A 20,131-nucleotide genomic window follows, 5' to 3' on the forward strand; every position below is an offset into this window, starting at 1 on the left:
CGTGGGCAACACCCCGAGATTTAATTAAAAACGTAATTTGCTGCATTGTTCATGACAGAGTTGTTTTTTTGTTTACTTTCCTTTTTTCAGATGGTAGTATTATAAAACTATTGTTTTGTTCTACTGTAAATCAATTTTATTTTCGTGACAATCATAGAGCAACTAATTTAATATTAAACTTATACGATTTATAAGATTAATTAAATTTAATTTTATAAGATTTACGTACATATAAGAGTGAGCACCACCCTTCAAGAACTGAACAAAAATTTAGTATATTTTAAAATAAAATAATATTACATAGAATAGGTAATAACTTGTAATGCTTCTAAAGAACAAAAGTTAGCTCAGTTTCACATAAAAATTGTTTTGTTTTAAGTGAAACAGACATTCATATATCAACCTAAAATGAATCATTATGAATAATTGCTTGCAAATATGTCTTCCTGACTAAAAAATGTAACACAACCTTAAACAAATGTTATTTTGTGCCTAGTGCTTGCTTTTTCTTTTTCTATAAAAAAGATTAGCAAACAAGTTGCATATCAATTTCTTTCTCTTTTAATAGATAATAGTACATGGAATTTTAGTAGTTTTGATTTTCTTTATTTTTATTAATAATATATATAATAGTTTGAAAAATTTTATGGAATTGGTCATCTACAAAGTTACTACACTTTTTAAACTGGGTCCATATATGTATATTGTATTGTGAATTTATTGCATTGTAAATTTATTGTACATGCATGTGCAATTCCAAATAAATATAAAAAGTGTATTCAGTTATAACCTACGTCATGGTGTTATCAGTATAGGTATATACATTATATCATTTTATTGCGTTAAATTGAGGAGTATGAATAAACGTAGAGCATCTGTATCGAAGAGTATCGATTTTGCGATTCGTGTCCAATGAAATGGACGGGATGGAAAACGAAATCAGTGTTTTTCCATAGTGAACTGATAAATATTCATGATAGGTCAGTCCCGATAACGTTGTCATCTAAATTAAGAGCACCCACCTAATGTATTTTAGTGTTTAATCCTGAATATTGCATTTGCTTTATGTATCTATAGATAGATATCTGTGTATAGAGAGAATATGTATCTGTGGCTGCTACGTGATATAGACTTTTGTTGGATGACATTTTGTCATATTAGTAAATAATATTATTAGATTTTCTTTATATAATATTAAATCAAAATTTAAAAAAATATTTTTAGACATTTCTGAAAAACAATGTAATAACGGTCCCTTAGTCGTCTTAGTCGTCTTTATAGTTACAGTTTAACTGTAACTATGTTTATAGTTAAACACGGTTGTCATAAGTTTAGTTTAGTAGCATTAATGTAATAGCATATGCTGGTGGTCTCTGTATTCCCCCTTTTATGCTCCAATACGTATTATTATATTTATGTTCATGTGCTATACAATATAAATAATAAGATTCTTATTACCTATAGAACTAATATCTACAGAACCATAAAATAATGTTTTCGAAATAAAAAGTCTTATCTATAAGTTGATTAATTAAAAATAAAGTTTAAACTCTTATCAGAATGAGTGAGGCGCCAGTAACAGACGTTTTTAGTCTATCAAATTATATGTACCTACACATTTTCACAAGAAGTATTCTTAAACTATTCGCATTTTTAGGTCTCTTCGCTTTTATATAATAATAATATACCGTAATGGCTGTTATCTGAGACCACATTTCGCTGGGTAAATTTGAATACAAGTGGTAAGGGTGATTGCTACATTTAAGTTAATACAGTTATTAATGATTTCATATATCACTAATGTGGTACAGCTGAAATACTAAGTCATAATTTGTAAATCGCGGCAACTTTTAAGACTGAAACGAAACATTAATGAAACTGTCACCCGCACCGCAGCGTAATGAAGGATAGGGTAAGGAATTATTAATATTGATGGCTATTATACCTACACGCGATTCCTCCTATAAAATATCGTAGTTAATTTGTGGTCGCTTTTGATGAATTCGCCACTATGTCCTAACTGGCGTAGCTATATCTACACCTATTACAATAGCATTCTAAAACTTTTAATAGGAAACGAGGCTATCTATTTTTCCTTCGTAATTTATTTATACACAGTCTTTGATTGTTAGTTACGTGTACACAAACAGAATGTTATATAGTTTAAATTATTTTTATATTTTCAGATTTCTAATCCATTATTAAGCAACGAACTACACACTGACGCAGCCGGCGACCCCACGATGCAGGGCGTGGGGTTCGTAGGCGGCACGGGTGCACTGTGGGCTGCCACGTCTTTAGGAGGACTTCTGCTCCTCATCGTGTTTGCTACTATCACAGTATACTACCTCAGGAGACGAATACGACTTGTAGATGGAAAAGCACCACCGGTAAGCATATTATGTACAATATCTATAAATTTAGTGATAGTAGATAGATACAATATGGAATGCACCACGATAATAGAGGCCTAACAGTCGACAACACTTCGGACAGACAAATTAATCGATGTCGTGATAATAAATTTAAACTTGAAAACCCCTAAAATAAAACTTACAAATAGGTACATATATTAGTAGTGGCAAACAAACTAATAGATCGTAGGATAGACTTATACTCATGTACTAACACCATATCCTTTGTATCGCTATTGACTAAAAAAAACAATTTGGTCAGTAATAGAGCGACGCTACCTCTTGTTTTATAGCGTCGATCAGGAGAACCTCTGCTTGCTGAACGGTATATAACGAACCCCCAGTACGGAGTCTACGGAGCGGCACCGGGTGGACCAGCGTCGGTTGCGGGAACACTTGGTCCAGTCACCGCTGATGACACCAACGATCCACAAGTACCCCTGTTAGATAGCAATGCGTTAACTTTCCTGGAAGAAGTTGGCGAAGGTTGCTTTGGCAGAGTTCATAAAGGTTAGCATAACTTTTCATTATGTACATATCTACAATGCGTTCTTTTTTATGCCAACTTAAATATACCATTATTTATTTGAAAAATAACGTTACTTTGTAATCCTTTTGGGTTTACTGTCAGTAGCCAATATTTTGTGAGTACCTAATCAAGTACTAATGTAATTCAAAAACTTAAAAATACTTTATGCAATAAATTGATAGATATCTAAACGAAAAAATACTTATACCAATTTAATTTTACCTAATTTAAATATTAGTTGAAGAATAATATGAAATAATAAAATTTAATCACGATATTAGTAAAGAAACAGGCTTTATAAAAATCTTACATTACCTTAATTTTTTTTACAGGTTTAATGAGATCGAATACTGGTGAACAAGTAGTAGCTATAAAAGTACTGAAAGAAAGTGCAAATCGTAGCGCCGAGGAAGATTTTGTGAGAGAAGTCTCTATAATGTCAGCCTTCAGACATCCCAATATTCTAGCATTGGTCGGAGTTGTATATAGAGGTAAGATGCATTATATTGTTCACAAATACATAATTTATTTGATTTTATAATATTTAGTGACGTTGCTCAAATACTACTGTTTCAGCAAACCATATCTTTTTTTGAAAACCTAAAATTGATTAAATTACATAGCTCCGCGGTTTATCACCTCATTAGATAATAATTGACACTTTTATAAGTATTTATAACATAGATAGTTGAAATTTACGACAAAATACCTACTCTCGCCAAATATTTTCAGATAATATAAATGCAAGTCCCTGGATGGTGTTTGAGTACATGGAGTGGGGCGATTTAGCCGGTGTACTTCGGGGTTCGAGAGGAGGTGGTCGGCCAAGCCCTGTCTTGGATGAACCTGCATTACTTCATGTAGCGTTACAAGTAGCTCATGGTATGGAATATCTGGCTACTCGGCGATTTGTGCACAGAGATCTTGCCGCGAGAAACTGTCTAGTCGGAGCAAATCTTACAGTAAAAATTGCTGACTTCGGTATGTCACGAGACGTATACACCTGTGACTACTACAAAATGCGTGGTGAGAGACCTATGCCTGTACGATGGATGTCCCCTGAGAGCATATTATATGCGCGTTTCACTCATGAATCGGATGTCTGGTCATATGGCGTAGTTTTATGGGAAATTTACAGTCGTGGCAAACAACCGTTTTACGGCCACAACAATGATGGTGCTACTAAGTTGATATTACAAGGTATAGTACTGGTAGCCCCCGAAGACTGTCCGAGATTCGCTGGTGAGCTTATGCGCGCCTGTTGGAAATCGGATCCCCGTGATAGAATAGGGTTCGACGAAATTTGTAGAAAATTAGAGGTAGCAGCGGCTGCCAATGGTGGGACGGTACAGACACGACTACCACGACCGCCGCCACCCGACCAGGATACAGAAGGATATCTAGTGCCAATTCAACTGCCGCCTGTAGATTATTTAGCGCCTTTACCGGACCCAGACCCAGAATCTGAGTCCGATTTGAGTGAGGACGATGATGATGAAGAGTTCACCTGACGTCCAGCGCCGATGCCGGCGTCGCAATATGTGCCACGATCCTCGCCTTTAGGCTCTGCCGCCGCCGCTGTCGCCTTCACATTCCTGCAAAAGACTTTCGACGATCCCTTCGAGTGTTAAAATTCACTGCAAAAATTTGTGCGTTGTCTATGAATGGAAAACATTTGTAATATGAAGGTGATACTCATTTTACCTAAGTGTGATATTTTATGAATAATTTAGGTAAATATCAGTCATTCTATTTATGTGACTAAATATGAATATAAAATGTTAAATCATAAGTGAAAAAGGATGTAAGTAATTATATTATGAAATTATACTTGCATACTTACATTACCTATCATTGTGCCATATACCAAAAATAACCAAGTACCTAATGTAGATAGTTAATTAAAAACTAGGAAATAAAAAACTAGATCTTATCAATATGTTGCAGAAATATTTCAATAATTTTGGAAATCTTGCACGTTTATACTCTGAAAAAGCATAATAGTAGATACAGAAGACAAATGTTTTATTATCTATATATGTATATAATTAAATGTAATAGGTAATAGTGTCAAATTATAAATGTGTACATAAGTTGAATATACCTATTAAAAACGAATTGAAAATTAATAAGTAAGACCAACGTTCTTACCTTTATGTAAGTACCTATTTAGGTACCTACCTCAATATTGTAATTGTTATTAAATTCGAGTCAATATTAATTAAGTAATTTAATAAAATTTATAAATAAACGAATGTTGTAAAACTGTTTCTAAATAGATAATCAAAAATCCAATACTTATTTAATTTGACTAGGTACATATCGTTTTAATAAAAAATATTTTATGAGTAGTATAATAATTGTCAATTTTAATGTTTGTGAAATATATGTTTTTTTTTATTAGATAGGTAGGAAACTACTACAGTTAACTGTAGTGTAGGTAAGTCATTTTAAATTATAACTATATGAAGAAGAGAAGAGAAGTTATAGTTTTTCACTGCTATTTCTTGCTTTGAGTGTAAAAAAAGTAAGTTTGAGTGTAAGGAGAATCATGAGCTTATCAAGCTTTTGACCCAGAGAATTAGAGGGGACTGGGTAAGTCAGAGTTTTTAGGTTGTGCCTCAATGTTATGGGATTTTTGAGCTCGTCAAAATCAAATTGCCGATGGCGTAAACAGTAGCAAATATTGCTAACGTAGCTATCATTAATTGCTTGTCCCCTAGATAATACACTATATTTGCTTGTCCTACCAATATGAAAACATTAATTAAATATATCAGTGTATTTAAATAATTTTCATTACCATGAATAATTTCCCAAAAGTGGAGTTTATACAACGCGATTGCAAATTTTTGCATATATATTATAGAACGAGATCCTAATGTAGTGTTTAATAGGGTTATTAAACACTGGTTAATTTGCTACTTGCGATACATGAGCATTCATGAGATGATTTTATTTAGTAGCTACCCATTAAAAAAATACGTATTGATTTTGTTGTAATTAAAAACCCACCACTGACACTTAATTATAGTTAAAAATACAATTATAGTTATAAATATTGTGTATCTAATTTAATTTAAGTAACGTTTAAAAATTACTTATATGGTGCCAACGTTCGCACATTGCGAACGATGTTTTGGAAATGTATACAAATATACATAATTACTTACCAGATTATTTTTCAATTGTTTTATTTATGTAACGCTAACTGTATCCTTCCGCTTTGCTCACATTGCCAAACACCTACTGTGTCTAGGATGCGGTAGGTATATGGAGAAATATGTAACAAATGTAATCCAAGTCCTGTGCATGTGATGGGTCTACTAAGATCACACATCTAATAAGAAAAAATACTAGTTTACGCATTTATTACACTTATATATAACAGTTTATTATTAAATTTTAACTTAATTCTGACAGAAATTGATTTTTGTGATTACACACATAATCTACAACTTCAATTTTCATAAATTACTCACATATGACGGCTGATAGTGACCGGTGGAAGAAAACTAATGTGCCAAATAATGGAATAGAGGCAAGGTAGGTAATGATAAGAATAATATGTTTGTACAATTTAAGAGCTGAAATTAAGAGCGTTACAATTAGCTTAGCATCTAGAGCTCTTAAATAAAAGCAATAAAACAATTTTATTAATAATTAATTGTCAGATTTATTTTTATTGGGTCGTTATATTCGATAGCACAAAGTAATCTGAACCTAAACCTTATAAAATGACTTTCTTACATTCTAATACAACGGTGTCCTCTATCGGAATTTAAGAACAATAAATCCAATATACCTACTTGTCACATTTTGTCTTAAATACTAATAAAATAAAATAGAAAGAGTATATAATATATACTATAAATTATGAAATTATACATCTTTAAATAAATGTCTCAGCTGCATGCATCCGTAGATGTAGGTGTCTGAATTTAAACACTGAGTTATTAATCACTATTACAGGTATTTACAAATGTATTTCTGTCAAAAGTGGAATTACATTTGTGGCCCCATCCTTCACGCCCCCTAGGGGTATGCATATTGGAGCCCCGGGGTGGCCTCCTCGTACCGGCATCAACTCCAGGGCAACATCCCCCGAGTAGTTACTCGGATAGACAGCCTCTTGGGCCGGGTTCTTCTTGGTAACTTAAATGTCAAAATCTAAGTCAAAAAAAACATCCCTAATCATTTTAAATAAAAAAAAAAATTATAACGGAACGAATTTCAGAAGTCAGTCAGTCATGTCTCAGTAAAAGGTTTGACAAAAAAAGTTAAACCGTAGCATAGATTATTGTTATTATAACTGTCAATGTCTAATAGTAGAACATGACATTTTATCTATCTAGTTTTCTTGGCTTTTCGGTATTTCGTTTTTAGTTCGATTTTCGGCATTTTTAGTCGCTCTATTTCAAAAATTGAAATATGTAATTAAATATGCATATTTTTATTCCTAAGAATATGTGATAGTTTTTAATGGACCTGTAGTATTCCATTCAATATGCCACCAATCAATTCTAAATCAAAGAATAGTGGCGCAGAATACGAGGTAAATGCATGTTTATTATATTTTTATTTTAAATCAAGTAAAAGAAATATTCATTTATCTCTTATAAACGCAGTTTTAATAAGTAATAAATAATTAAATATAGCTTTTCTATAATTCTCTAATGTCGATGTAGAACTAAGATTTTTATTCTTGTACCAAAATATTTATGTTATATTTTTTCTATATAAAAATTATAATCAATAACACTGCATGTTTATCATTTATTTACTCTCATTTATTTTATTTATCTAAATGCTTCAGTTACAAAGATGTAACTGCACTGTCAGTCAAACCTCAGTCATGAAGTAAAAACTATTCTATGTTATTATAAATAAATAGCATGTCTGTCTATTTCGGTAGATTAACACTTAATTTGTTTCCTCTACATTCATCAATCTATTCCTATTTCTAATCATATATAAGCATTATTCATTAATATTATTTTATTAGGATCAAATAAGTTGCCTCCTTATATATACATTTTGTTATTAAATAATTAGTTGTCCATAGCTAATGTTTATTAACATTATAATTGTTATGAACTGTTTAACATAACATATTTACATAATGTTAATATTGAATTATGTAAACAAGTTTTAAATGGCATTGAGTTACGAATCTGCTTGTTATTCACTGGTAGACCATTTTTTTTTATTAAATGATAATGGTATGGTGTTCATGTCTGTGGTAACAGAAACTCTGACAAAGCAATGGCAAGCAACCTGACTTCTTCATCATTTTATCTATCATGGAAACCACTTATCACTTAATTTCACTGGCTCACCACACCTTACAACTAAAACACAGCTTATACAGCAAACTGCTTGGCAGCTGAAATATGCAATGCTTACTGAGATTCCCATATAGACTTTGAAATATAAACAATCTCAAAAGGAAAATTGGAGTACATGTCTATATAAGTATTTGTTTCCTTGATTAAGAACTATAAATAAAGACTAAATGATAAATATAGGTTTAGTTTTCCATTTCCTTGTTAAATTGATTGTTTTCAGAACATCATTGCCAAGAAATGTACAGCATTGGATTTCGAAGATTACATTCAAGAAAATAAGACATTGCTCTTGAATGATCCACTTCGAGATATTCTTCTGTACCCGACAGATGATGTGTCTGTGAGTAGTATTGTTAATTCAAATTTTGATTACTTTTAGGAGGATTTTATATTAGAAATTGATATTTATATTAGAATGAATAGAATATAATTATATTTAGTAATAGATTCCAGGCTTCTGTCTAACTAGAAATGTCAAAACATCCGTACTTTTATTATTTTATGCATTATAAGGTATGAAGTTAATAATCAGATGTATTTTGGTATACACATTGTAAGTTATAAGATAAATTGACTTTATCTTATAACTTACTATGTGTTTACAGTCTTTGTTGCTTACACTTTCTTGTCTTATGTAATTTTTTCATGAATATCCATAATTAGCTCTAGAGTTTATAAATACTTTTGAATGCATTTGACAAGTTAAATTAAATAATGAATATGATTATATATTGTATAGTTCTTAAAAATAATATGATTATTTTTATTATAATAGGTTTATTCTTCCACAGAACACATATAAAGATATATTTATTATGATTTTGGTTTATTTATTTTTCTTGTTATTTGGCCCCCACGGGTAAAAGTCTCCTCTATGGAGAATAGAGCCACAGCTCTCTATCCTTTCAATAAAATAGAATATTAATGTTAGCTAATTATTTATAGAGTGTCGTTCTCCCAAGACGCTGGAGAACAGTAACTACTGCAGTCCCTGATGTTCGAACTGCATCTACTTGTCCTTTGCTCACTCGTCAAGCTCTGCTCAGCTATGCTTCCAGTTGGAATCTTATACATTACAAATATACAAGCTACTCTAGTTCCTATCTTAACTTGCCAAGGTAAGTCTTAAATAATAATGTAATATTTGTATGTGTGTATAATATAAACATCCAAAAAATATCTTGGTTAAGATTTTTTTTACTTTAATGAATAATATAGCACAGGAATGTGGTATAGAACACCACACAACAAAACCTTAACCTGTAGTGGATAAAAGGAGTCTGATTTCATTCCTCTAAATCTACAATATATAAACTTAGATGAAGTTTAACCAATATAATTTCCATTTTTACAACACATTAGTTCTTTTTATCAGTGTATGCAATTAACATTGTAATATTTTTTCTGAATTAATCCTGAACGTTTGACTGCGTATTTTTTTTATAAATACCCAAATATAAAAAGAAATTAAAATTAAAAACAACATTTAAAGTATCCTAATATATATATCTAATACCTATCTATATAGGTAGATAGTAGTTTAAGAAGAAAAATGTAACAACATGCTAATTAAAACAATCCAGTAACCAGTAGAATGTTGCATGGTACTCTAAATGTATAATAAAACATTCGAAATGCTCATTTACGTCATTATCATACTTAACATGGCCATGAGTACATAAACACACTTTTTTAATTTTTATACTAATTTCACAAGGCCGTCCCTGTTTTGTTCTAGATATCAGATTTATGAGTCATATCCTTGCGTATATGCAATGATGACCATGACATCACGATATGGACATACGAATGTTGCATCTAACCACCTAGATACTTTTAGCAGTTACCTATTTTTGTCAAGAAAGTATAAATTAGGAATTTATATTTTTCTTGACATATAAAGTTATGGAAACACCGACAACAATTACTATCTGCACTATCTTTTATTTTTATACTACGATGACGGCAATAAAGCATACGGCCCATCTTGTAAACGGTTACCGTAACCGTGGACGCCTGAAACCTCTATGGTTGATTGCTAGATATTGTCACAGAGTGTTAAATCCGAATAATGAACCTTTTGTTTTGCGTGCATTAAATAAATAACAAACCAAACTATTCCGGGAGACAGCACAGCGGTGGGCTAGTTTTCCTGCGTGTTGAATTAAAATTAAGCGTAATGTGGCATAATAGTATATCCGTTCACCAAGACGTGGGCAGTGTTAAGAATGGCTCTGACTACCCCATCTGGGATAGCAGTCGTGAAGTCAGATTTATTTTATTAGAATACATTAGCATATTGATGATTTCTAGATCAGCCACTGACATTTTATTTTGTTCCAAACGGAAATTGACGCGAAAACAGACAACTGTTTACCCGTCTCATTATTTTTCAATTTTATTATACTAGAGGCCGCTCCAGTTTTGATCATAGATGTGGATTTTCTATATAGTATTATAACGTATATCACTCTTCAATAACATTTCAACAGTGTAAAAGTTTTTAAAATAAGTACTTTTTTTGTTTATCCATTATACATACAATCAAATCTTTCCCCTTTTAGATGCGTAAAAGGAACTAGGTACAAAAACTTAGAGTTTTTTTGTACCATGTCATTTGTTTTATGTATTTTGTTTTATTTTATACCATGTCAGCAGTGTCGAAATGTATGACGCAAATGTTATGAATGTAAAACATTCCCCGAATTCAGCCAGTAGTAGGTATTTATTATCTTTCCTCGTACAAGGACCGCCTTGTTTACCAATCTGCTTAAGTTACACTAATAAAGCCGGGAAATACTAATCATTGCTATTTGCTTGCGATAATTCTCTAATTAGTTCCATTATTGATTCAACTTATTAGATAAGAAAATTGTTTGCATTTCGACACAGAATTTCGCGTAGGTGTGTGGTATCCTGTATGGAATAAAATTCCTTGTCATATTGTACTGTAACTATGTTACTATAATAGTCACTCGTATGTTAACCGTACTTATAAAATCTGACTATACTTTATCTAGTTAAATAAAAGTCAACATTAGTCAGACTACATTGCATAGCTAATAATTTTGCATATTGGTAAGGGGGAGCGGATTGTTGGCAATGGGAAATAGTGTCCATTGCTAGCAATGTAAGTACCATGTTAGGTCGTCTTCCACAACGCCCTACCAAGGAACCATTGTTGTTAATTCCGGTGAAGTCGCTACGATGAGCCAACCAACCTAACTAACCAACCCGCTACTACTTGTACTACTAGTCATACTCCACTGATGCCACGCCGGCGTATACCGTTAGCAAAGGCGGTGCACATTCCATTATATCCATTAAATAAATGTACATCGAAATTTACTGTAAAAATTTATACAATATCATCGTGAATACACAACATACAATATCAGCCTAAGTTCGTTTTATACAGAGACCTATTTTGCCCAGTCTAATTTTATTGGTATTTCGCATAATATTAACCTCGTAAAAGTGTAACCAGTAATGTTTTATATAAAATAAAATATAAAACATGCCTACAATCAGCACTCGATACCGCGAACACTTATTTGTTTTTGTTGGCCGTATCTAGGCGCTGCGCCCACTTTTCAAAAGCACTCCATAGTGACTCTGCGCAATTGCATTCGTTGCTCATATTTGATTGTAAAACTTATGTTAATAAACTCATAAATAGATACTGTCTTATCGGGCATTGTACAACATGAATCATCATAATTTGTTATATTTAGCCTTCTATGCGTTTAAAACGCCTACTTATATTTTCAATATATAATTCCGTAACGCATTTCATTCCAAAGTTGACTAAGTTAACACAAGGCCCAGAACAAAAATTCCAAACTCAAGGACTTAAATAAAAAACAACACAACAACAGGCACAACTTGGGGTTCGAACCTCGGTTCAGGCCGTCGTAATATCGATCCCCGTTTGAATTGGACGGGGGATCGTTCGGAGGGGCGCCGGTGTGGAGCGCCCGGGCGTGCTCAGGTGCCCGGTTGAATGTGCGATATTATGTGTTTGAGGTCGTCGTCTTCGCCGGCGAGGACGGTGTCGTGTGTGTGTGTGTGTAAAAGTGTGGTCGGGGTGGGCACTAGTGATGCTTAGGTTTCAAGAGCCGCTCAATATTTGCCAAACATTGAGTCGCGACTTCTAGTTCGTATTTGTAATTTATAAAATTCTGGTTTATGTGTATTGCTATGTATATCTCCTCGTGTATAATCTAGCCTCATGTCAAATTTCATTATATAACTGTTTAGTCGTGACAAAGTGACAAACATATTTTGCATTAATGTTACTATCGATATTCGTTATACATATAGAATTTAATAATAATTGACTCAAGCTTCTTATGAAAAAATCACAAAGTTTCCAAATCAGTAAATGTTAATTTAGCAGAGAGTTTCTACATATAATTCTGGAATTTGATATGTAACACTGACAGTATTTGTAGATTCAATAAAACTAGATTAGACTGTAATATAGTAAGCATACCCAGACACGACATCCTTCAAATCTTTTCAGAATTATGATTACTATCTATTGAGGTAAAACTTATTGCTAAAAAGACAAGGAGGGTATTTCCCAGAATATATAATGTTCTACATCGGTTGATAACATACCGTACCTATTTAAAAAATATATTACATAAAAAGCTTTGGGTATTTAAAACAAATGGCAGACAGATATTTTTTATGATACTTTCTTTTACACTATACGTATACAATTATATACATATAAATAAAATTGGAGTCTGTTTATAATGCTGAAATAACCGTTTTTTACTACATGCACATGAATATTTTTCATTTTTTACTATTTTTGTCTGTCTGTTTGTTCCGGCTAATCTCTGATGTGGCTGTACGGATTTTGACGAGACTTTTTTTTGCAGATAGCAGATGTAATAAGGAGTAATTTAGGCTACTTTTATTTTAGAAAGATAAAGTTAAATTCCACGCGGACGAAGTCGCTAGCTAGTTATACATCTAGTACCTTCATGTATAGTATTATAGTAGTGTAGTGAGACTTGAAAGTGTCGTAGACTAATGGTTCACTGCCCTGACTTACAAAGACTTGTGTCAGTTTATATTTCTGACTCACTCTACGACGAAGTAATCACCGATATCAAATAAATTAATTCGAGAGATAGATTGGATTCAAATATACCAAGGGAAATGTGGACTTGTCAAGTGTTGCTATCACTGACTATTCCATATGGTATAACAATCCGGACGATGTATAAGTATAATATATGTCATTTATAGTATACTATACTATAAATGACATATATTATACTTATAATGTTTGTGATAATGTTGAGATAGTTTAATCATTATATATATTCTATACATATGTATATATAATGATTGAACTATCTCAACATAATCCCAAACATTAACTGCTAGCATATTATTCTATGCATTTTTATCAAATAAGACCGTACTCAAACTTCAGACGTTTGGCACGTAATAAGTTACTACCATATCGATTTCCGCATTGCGTCAATATTTTCGTGAAAGAAATTGTACTTATCTTGGCCTATATATATTACCCAGTTTCGTATCTTTGAAGCGCTTATTTTTTGTAATAGACTTTCACAAAACAAATATATGTTCATGGTAGACTGAGTTTAAAATTGTTTTCCTAAATTTAGCACAGAAATAAAAAAATATTATTGTGTTGATTCAATAATGCTTTTCCATTCTAAGTTAAAGTGAATACTAACGAATATGAAGTAATTACCATGATGACTGTCCACTATAATTTCACTCTGAATCTAGCAATTTAGTAGTCTAATTCCGCTAATTATTTTGTAATTTCAAAGGCCCATAGACAATAAATTACCAGAAGAAGTATACGACATAGACGCCGAAATTGAAAGCGACCATGAAGCTCAAACTGCTAAAGTGGACCTCGGTACCAAAGAGGGGTACTTGCTTAAAGGACCCGAAATTGGCTCAGAAAGAATATTCAGTAATCTCGCCTCGAAATCGTTTAAAAAACGTTACTGCTCAATGGTTAGGGAAGCTGATGGCACTTATATTCTTGAAGTCTATAAAGACGAGAAGAAAACCGATATCAAACTCACAATAGTCATGGACTATTGTTCAGACGTTGTTAAAGTATGTTACATTTTTTATACTATGAAGTAAATTTATTTATGTCTGCAAATTGTTTATATTCACCGTTACGGTTTTTAGAATCCGAAACGTGGGCGTTTTTGTTTTGAATTGCGAATGGCCGGCGGCAAAGGATACACATTTTCTGCAGATAATGATGACGAGATGAACGACTGGATCAATTCTTTTAACGCAGCTTTAAAGAAGAAACCGGATAGCCAGGAATGTCACCAAAATGATGAAATTATAGATAAAGGTAATTAAATTAGCTTAAAATATTTTCTTAATCAAATTTTATACATCTATACATTTATCTAGTCTATGTAGATTATTAGTTCGGTTACATGCTCTAATATAACTGTCCAATTAATTTCTGGATGGTTCTTTCGCCGCCTCGTCTTCGCTATTTGTAGAAGACGTTCTTAATTTGATACTCAAATATCAATTAATGGTAAGATATGTACGACATCTAATAATGCAAAATTTTAAATACAGATGCAGATGTATCCTTGACAGCGGAACCGCCGCCTCCAACTTACGGCACACTCAAAGGATTGGAACACAGCATGAATCCGCTCCTGATGCAGTATTCAAGGGAAACGGATTTGTCAATATCAGCGGCTCGCAGCGAATGCCGTGTCAATATATTCAGTATGCCGTACAAACGGGCGCCTTCTCCCGAACCTCAGTTGGAACCATTCAAGTAAATTATCTATTTTATTAGATATATCCTGCGAAATTTGTAGAATTGGTCATTTTATGAAGTTGTCGTGCATTTGACCGAATGGTTGCAATTCATAATAATTATGATTAAAATATTACTGATATTTATATTTAATGGCCAACACTTGCTCATTAGTTTTATCAACATTTATACATATCATTAAAGTTGTATGCCCTTTCAACGTTGATTATATTAACACCGTTGTTTTGTATTGTAAATACAACGTAAACTAATTTACTACAGTTTACAATGTTTGACCATGTTATGAAGAAAACAAGAAATAAATGTATTTTTTTTTTATATTAATGTTCCACGAACAGTGAAACATGAAATATAACTAATACACGAAATGGCCCGCTGCTTCATGATATACTCAATACTGTGATTTATTCAACACAGATTTATACTAATATATGTACTTTCATAGTGTAATCTATACATCTATACATACAAATAAAATTGGAGTGTCTTTTTGTAATATTGAAATAACCGTTTTTTAATACATGCATATGAATATAAATACGGTACATACACCAAAGGAACATTTTTTACAATTTTTGTCTGTCTTTCTCTTTTTGTTCCGGTTAATATCAGAAATGGCTGGACTGATTTTGACGGCACTTTTATTGGCAGGTAGCTGTTGTAATAAGGAGTAACTGAGACTACTTTTATTTTAGAAAAATGAAGTTAAAATCCACGCGGACGAAGTCGCGGGAACAGCTAGTTCAAATCATAAACAGTGTCAACGTTTTAAAAATACCTTAAACAAATATGTTTCCAATAAAAGTATATTACCGAGAATCGCACAGTATTGCTTATTGTTAAATATAAACCAAGTAAATATTCAAATATTTCACACTTCAAAAAGCAGTTACTATCGTCAGTAATCTGGATATATCAAGGTCGCTACGCTGAAAACACATTGACCTGTAACAGGCGACGCCTTTGCAAATATTTTTTTCTATGATTTGAAAATGGGAACAATGGCCTATTGACATGAAAAGCACCACAATCATATATTTTATTATATCATAAATATCCTGCGCTATTATTTATATTGTCAATGTTAATCGAAAGAAGCTGTTGTTTCTAAAAATAAGATATGAAAACTACTAACATGTAGTGTTTAGGGTGATGATGACTAATGAAAAAGAAATGTATTGACGATAATGATAAATAAAATACGGACAAAACTAAATTATGTGATACAATATTCTATGCTTAAATTAGCCATGTCGGAAATGACAATGAAATAATTTATTTTTCAGTAAATGAATAATGGTTTTTTTTTTTCAAACTTTATTATTTTTATATATTTTCTAAATTTCCATACCATTATCATCCAGATAATGGAATGGCGCACCCGCTTGAACTGTGCGGTTTACTCTGGCGGAATACCGGTGAAGAATGATAGGATGGAGAACAATCTTATGTGCTTTTGGTGTATGTAAAGAGGTTGTTACCCTTCAAAAATATAGAATTACTATTTTTTATTTCAGAGAACACTTTGGCCAAAGAATATTGCTCAAATGCGAAAGTTTAAAGTTTAGGTTACAAGCACCGATAGATGGAGACAAAGAACTATTATGCCAAGTGGAGCCTTACTACACGCACCTGGCGCTGTACGATGCGAGAAGCGGGAAGAAACTCACGGAGAACTTCCACTTCGACCTCAACCACAACGCGGTCAAAGATCTAGTCATGGAGAATGAATGCACAAATACATTGACGGAGAATTTTAGCTACGATGTTAAATTAGACGTTAAACAGATTCCTGAGGAGTGGTACAGGTCGAAGAAACAGGTAACAATAAATAGTTTATTTACAAATACAATTGATATTTAGTATTTGTAATACTCTAAATATAAATTGTTTAATCTGAATTAAAACACAATTATAATCCAAATTAGAAATATAGGTACAATAGATGTTAACATCTTATAAAACCTTGAACCTAATATTGTAAAAAATGTTGTTGGGAAAATGCTTTTGCATTGTACATGAATATACATTCAATTAAATAAAAATGTTTTGTACGAAATTAAACAACATAAAAATGTATATGCTTATGAATTAACATTGAAAATATAATAATAAGATATATTTATAATTGAAAATTATATCAGAATAGTCAGTACCTATATTCATATGAAGTATCCAAATTATTGCACTAACAATTATCTTTATATTTTTTACTTTACTTGTTTTAATCACTGTTATATCATGTGGTATGCAAATTTTGTCACAGCTATTAGTTTATATATATATTAGATAGAGATATTTTGTAAATGGAATAGAAACAGTATTTTTTTATTTTGACAGTTTCAATTACTGTGTGTATGTTTTATATGGATGCACTTAAATTTAGTATTGTATTAAATAATTATTCTTGTATCGTAGGTCATTTTGTCAGTCAACAATCCCCATCCAGATTTATTCATAGTGGTGAAAATAGACAAAATTCTTCAAGGCCATGTGAATCAAGTTTTGGAACCCTACCTCAAAGCTACTAAAGACCCTCGCCTCGGTCTCAAAGTTCACAAAACTGTACAAGCTTATGCCAACCGTGTGGGAAGCTACAGAATGCCTTTTGCTTGGGCAGCAAAACCTTTATTTAGGTATGTACCTTAAATATATATAATATTTTATAAACAACTACATATTACTGGTTATTTTATAAGTTTGTTTAGATAATAAAGAGCAAATCTCCTATGTGTTGTTTTTTTAGATGAAAGAAAGTCTCATGATTTATCCTAAGAACGCTCTCATGACACGATCTATTCTGTAGTCAAATTTTATTCAAATCTAATCAACCGTTTATCGTCAAAAGGCAACAAAAAGATAGACATACCTTCGCATTTATAATATTAGCGTAAAAAATATCTGTAATAGTTTATTTTTTACTTTACAGATTATACAGCAACGACTTGGACACAACTCCTGAATTTCCCGCCATTTACAGACAAGAACCAAATAAAATGTCTGATGATGATCTCATGAAAATTTTATCAGACTTCCGGAAACCTGAGAAATTATCCAAACTGACAGTAATACCTGGCTGGCTCAGTATTAATATACAGCAGAGCAATGAACAAGTACCAAGTGAGTATATGGGTTCTATAACCCATAGCTACATATTTTTTAATTAAAGGCTGTAAAAATCAACTCATTTTGTCATCTAAGGTATTTTAACAAGCATACAATACTAGTAAACTCATTCATTAGAAGTCAAAGTATCAACATACACAAGTATTATACACACACTCATATTAAAAAGTACATTTCAATAAAGAATTTAAATACTATGAAATAATATGCAGTTCAGTAAATAATTTGAAGAAATTTTGTGAAATATCGAAATAGTGAATCGTCAACTAGAAAATGAGTTATTTTCAAATATATAAATCTTGAAAAGTCATGTCATTTGTTAGAATACAAAAAAAATAATCAAAAGCGGTACAACAAGTGATTGTTTGATGTTAGTGACCCCAATACTACAAACCCTGAGACACAGTGTATAAATCCGGAATGTAACCATTGTTTGTCTACCTACAGATTGCATGACTACTGCCTATGCCGCGTTAAAACCTTTCCCCCTTCCACCCACGTCGCCGCTGACATTAGAACTAGCGACGCTCAATGTGGAGCCGGAGCAGCCTTACGCAGCTTTCATACATCATTTATATGTGCGACCATTGGCTCTCAACTTCGAGTCACAGAAAATGTTCGCGAGGGCAAGAAACATAGCATGCTCTATTGAACTGCGAGATAGTGACTCGGGGGATAATGTACCTTTACAGGTAAGATTGTATAGAATGACGTAAATAATAAATAGAGTTGAGAGTCGTCTAAATTAAGTAGTGAACAAAACCACTAACTTCTACGTTACGAAAGGTTCCTTAAAGTGCCTGCCTCTAACACACATAGTTCATAAAATTATTCATTCAATTTTCTTAATATTACAAACGCGAAAGTTTGTGAATATGGATGGATGTTTATTACTCTTTCACGCAAAAACTACTACGAATTTTGATGAAATTTAACAGCAATATATCAGAATAACATATATGCTATAAATTTAATGCGGGCGAAACCGCAGGCACAGCTAGTCTTATATAAGTATAGGCCATCTTCCATTATATTAAAAGGTAAACGAATTTACAAGTTGATTCTTTGTTTGTAGGTAGTATATGGTCGTACGGGTATGACGGCGCAGTACCGTTGTTCTGTACTCCATCATAACGCGAACCCGATTTGGAGTGATGAAGCGAAAATCCGATTACCGGCTACGATAACGGCGCAGCATCACCTGCTGTTCTCATTTTACCACATCTCCTGTGATCTCGCGAAAAAAAATGACACTAACGTTGAAACTTGTATTGGGTGAGCTCTAGTTATTGTTTTTATTTATAACTTTGTTAAAAAACTGTGATATAGTACTTAAATTAGTACGTTTTTGGACTTATAAAATCAAGTCTATACCCTCTTTACCTGCCAAAATGTTACTGAAAATTATAATATTCCAGTACTTGAATATGAGACTTCTGTAATAGTGGCGTAATTTGTAATAATCGATATATCAATACTAAATCTCTTGTCAGTTGTCATGATATATTTATTACCAAACCTTTATTAATATTTAATAGTAGTGTATGTACCATATATCAATATTAAGTAATAATAGATATCTTATTTACGTTATACAATATTATTCTAAACAATTTAAAATAGAATGTAATTACTATACCTCGATGTTCTATTAAGTGGATTTAATTAATAATATTATTTTTAACAGATACGCGTGGGTTCCATTACTGAAGAATGATAAGTTTGTCGACGAGATAGTGAATTTGCCAATCGCTACGCATTTGCCTTCGGGATATCTTTCCATCCAACCGCTCGGACTTGGCAAAGGGGTATGTTAAGATATTTTAAAATATAATTGTTTTCATATATAAAGTTATTTTGATACAAAACTGTTCTAATTCGCTTGTGT

At 32.1% G+C, this 20,131-nt stretch overlaps 2 protein-coding genes across 3 annotated transcripts in view; both read left to right on the top strand.

Annotated features, from left to right (window-relative positions):
• Nucleotides 1–5,989, top strand: part of LOC131852667 (tyrosine-protein kinase transmembrane receptor Ror-like) — a 35,217-nt gene extending 29,228 nt beyond the window's left edge. Inside the window, exons 5-8 of one of the 2 annotated variants that reach the window (XM_059203377.1) lie at nucleotides 2,187–2,390; nucleotides 2,708–2,924; nucleotides 3,276–3,434; nucleotides 3,676–5,989. In XM_059203377.1, the coding sequence (XP_059059360.1) occupies nucleotides 2,187–2,390; nucleotides 2,708–2,924; nucleotides 3,276–3,434; nucleotides 3,676–4,454 (1,359 nt within the window). In that variant the 3' untranslated portion in view covers nucleotides 4,455–5,989. The remainder of the gene's footprint in view (nucleotides 1–2,186; nucleotides 2,391–2,707; nucleotides 2,925–3,275; nucleotides 3,435–3,675) is intronic. The other variant, XM_059203378.1, reaches the window with a different exon arrangement.
• A 1,418-nt stretch (nucleotides 5,990–7,407) lies between these two features.
• Nucleotides 7,408–20,131, top strand: part of LOC131852722 (dedicator of cytokinesis protein 9) — a 48,305-nt gene continuing 35,581 nt past the window's right edge. The window contains exons 1-12 of the mRNA XM_059203449.1: nucleotides 7,408–7,498; nucleotides 8,512–8,631; nucleotides 9,237–9,409; nucleotides 14,117–14,414; nucleotides 14,493–14,667; nucleotides 14,907–15,114; nucleotides 16,635–16,938; nucleotides 17,536–17,753; nucleotides 18,047–18,237; nucleotides 18,691–18,935; nucleotides 19,319–19,518; nucleotides 19,931–20,051. Coding sequence (XP_059059432.1) covers nucleotides 7,451–7,498; nucleotides 8,512–8,631; nucleotides 9,237–9,409; nucleotides 14,117–14,414; nucleotides 14,493–14,667; nucleotides 14,907–15,114; nucleotides 16,635–16,938; nucleotides 17,536–17,753; nucleotides 18,047–18,237; nucleotides 18,691–18,935; nucleotides 19,319–19,518; nucleotides 19,931–20,051 — 2,301 coding nt within the window. The 5' untranslated portion in view covers nucleotides 7,408–7,450. The remainder of the gene's footprint in view (nucleotides 7,499–8,511; nucleotides 8,632–9,236; nucleotides 9,410–14,116; nucleotides 14,415–14,492; nucleotides 14,668–14,906; nucleotides 15,115–16,634; nucleotides 16,939–17,535; nucleotides 17,754–18,046; nucleotides 18,238–18,690; nucleotides 18,936–19,318; nucleotides 19,519–19,930; nucleotides 20,052–20,131) is intronic.

This window comes from Achroia grisella, unplaced genomic scaffold (assembly GCF_030625045.1).
Source record: "Achroia grisella isolate CSIRO2021 unplaced genomic scaffold, CSIRO_AGI_Agris_v1 utg856, whole genome shotgun sequence".
Taxonomy (NCBI): Eukaryota; Metazoa; Arthropoda; class Insecta; order Lepidoptera; family Pyralidae; genus Achroia; species Achroia grisella.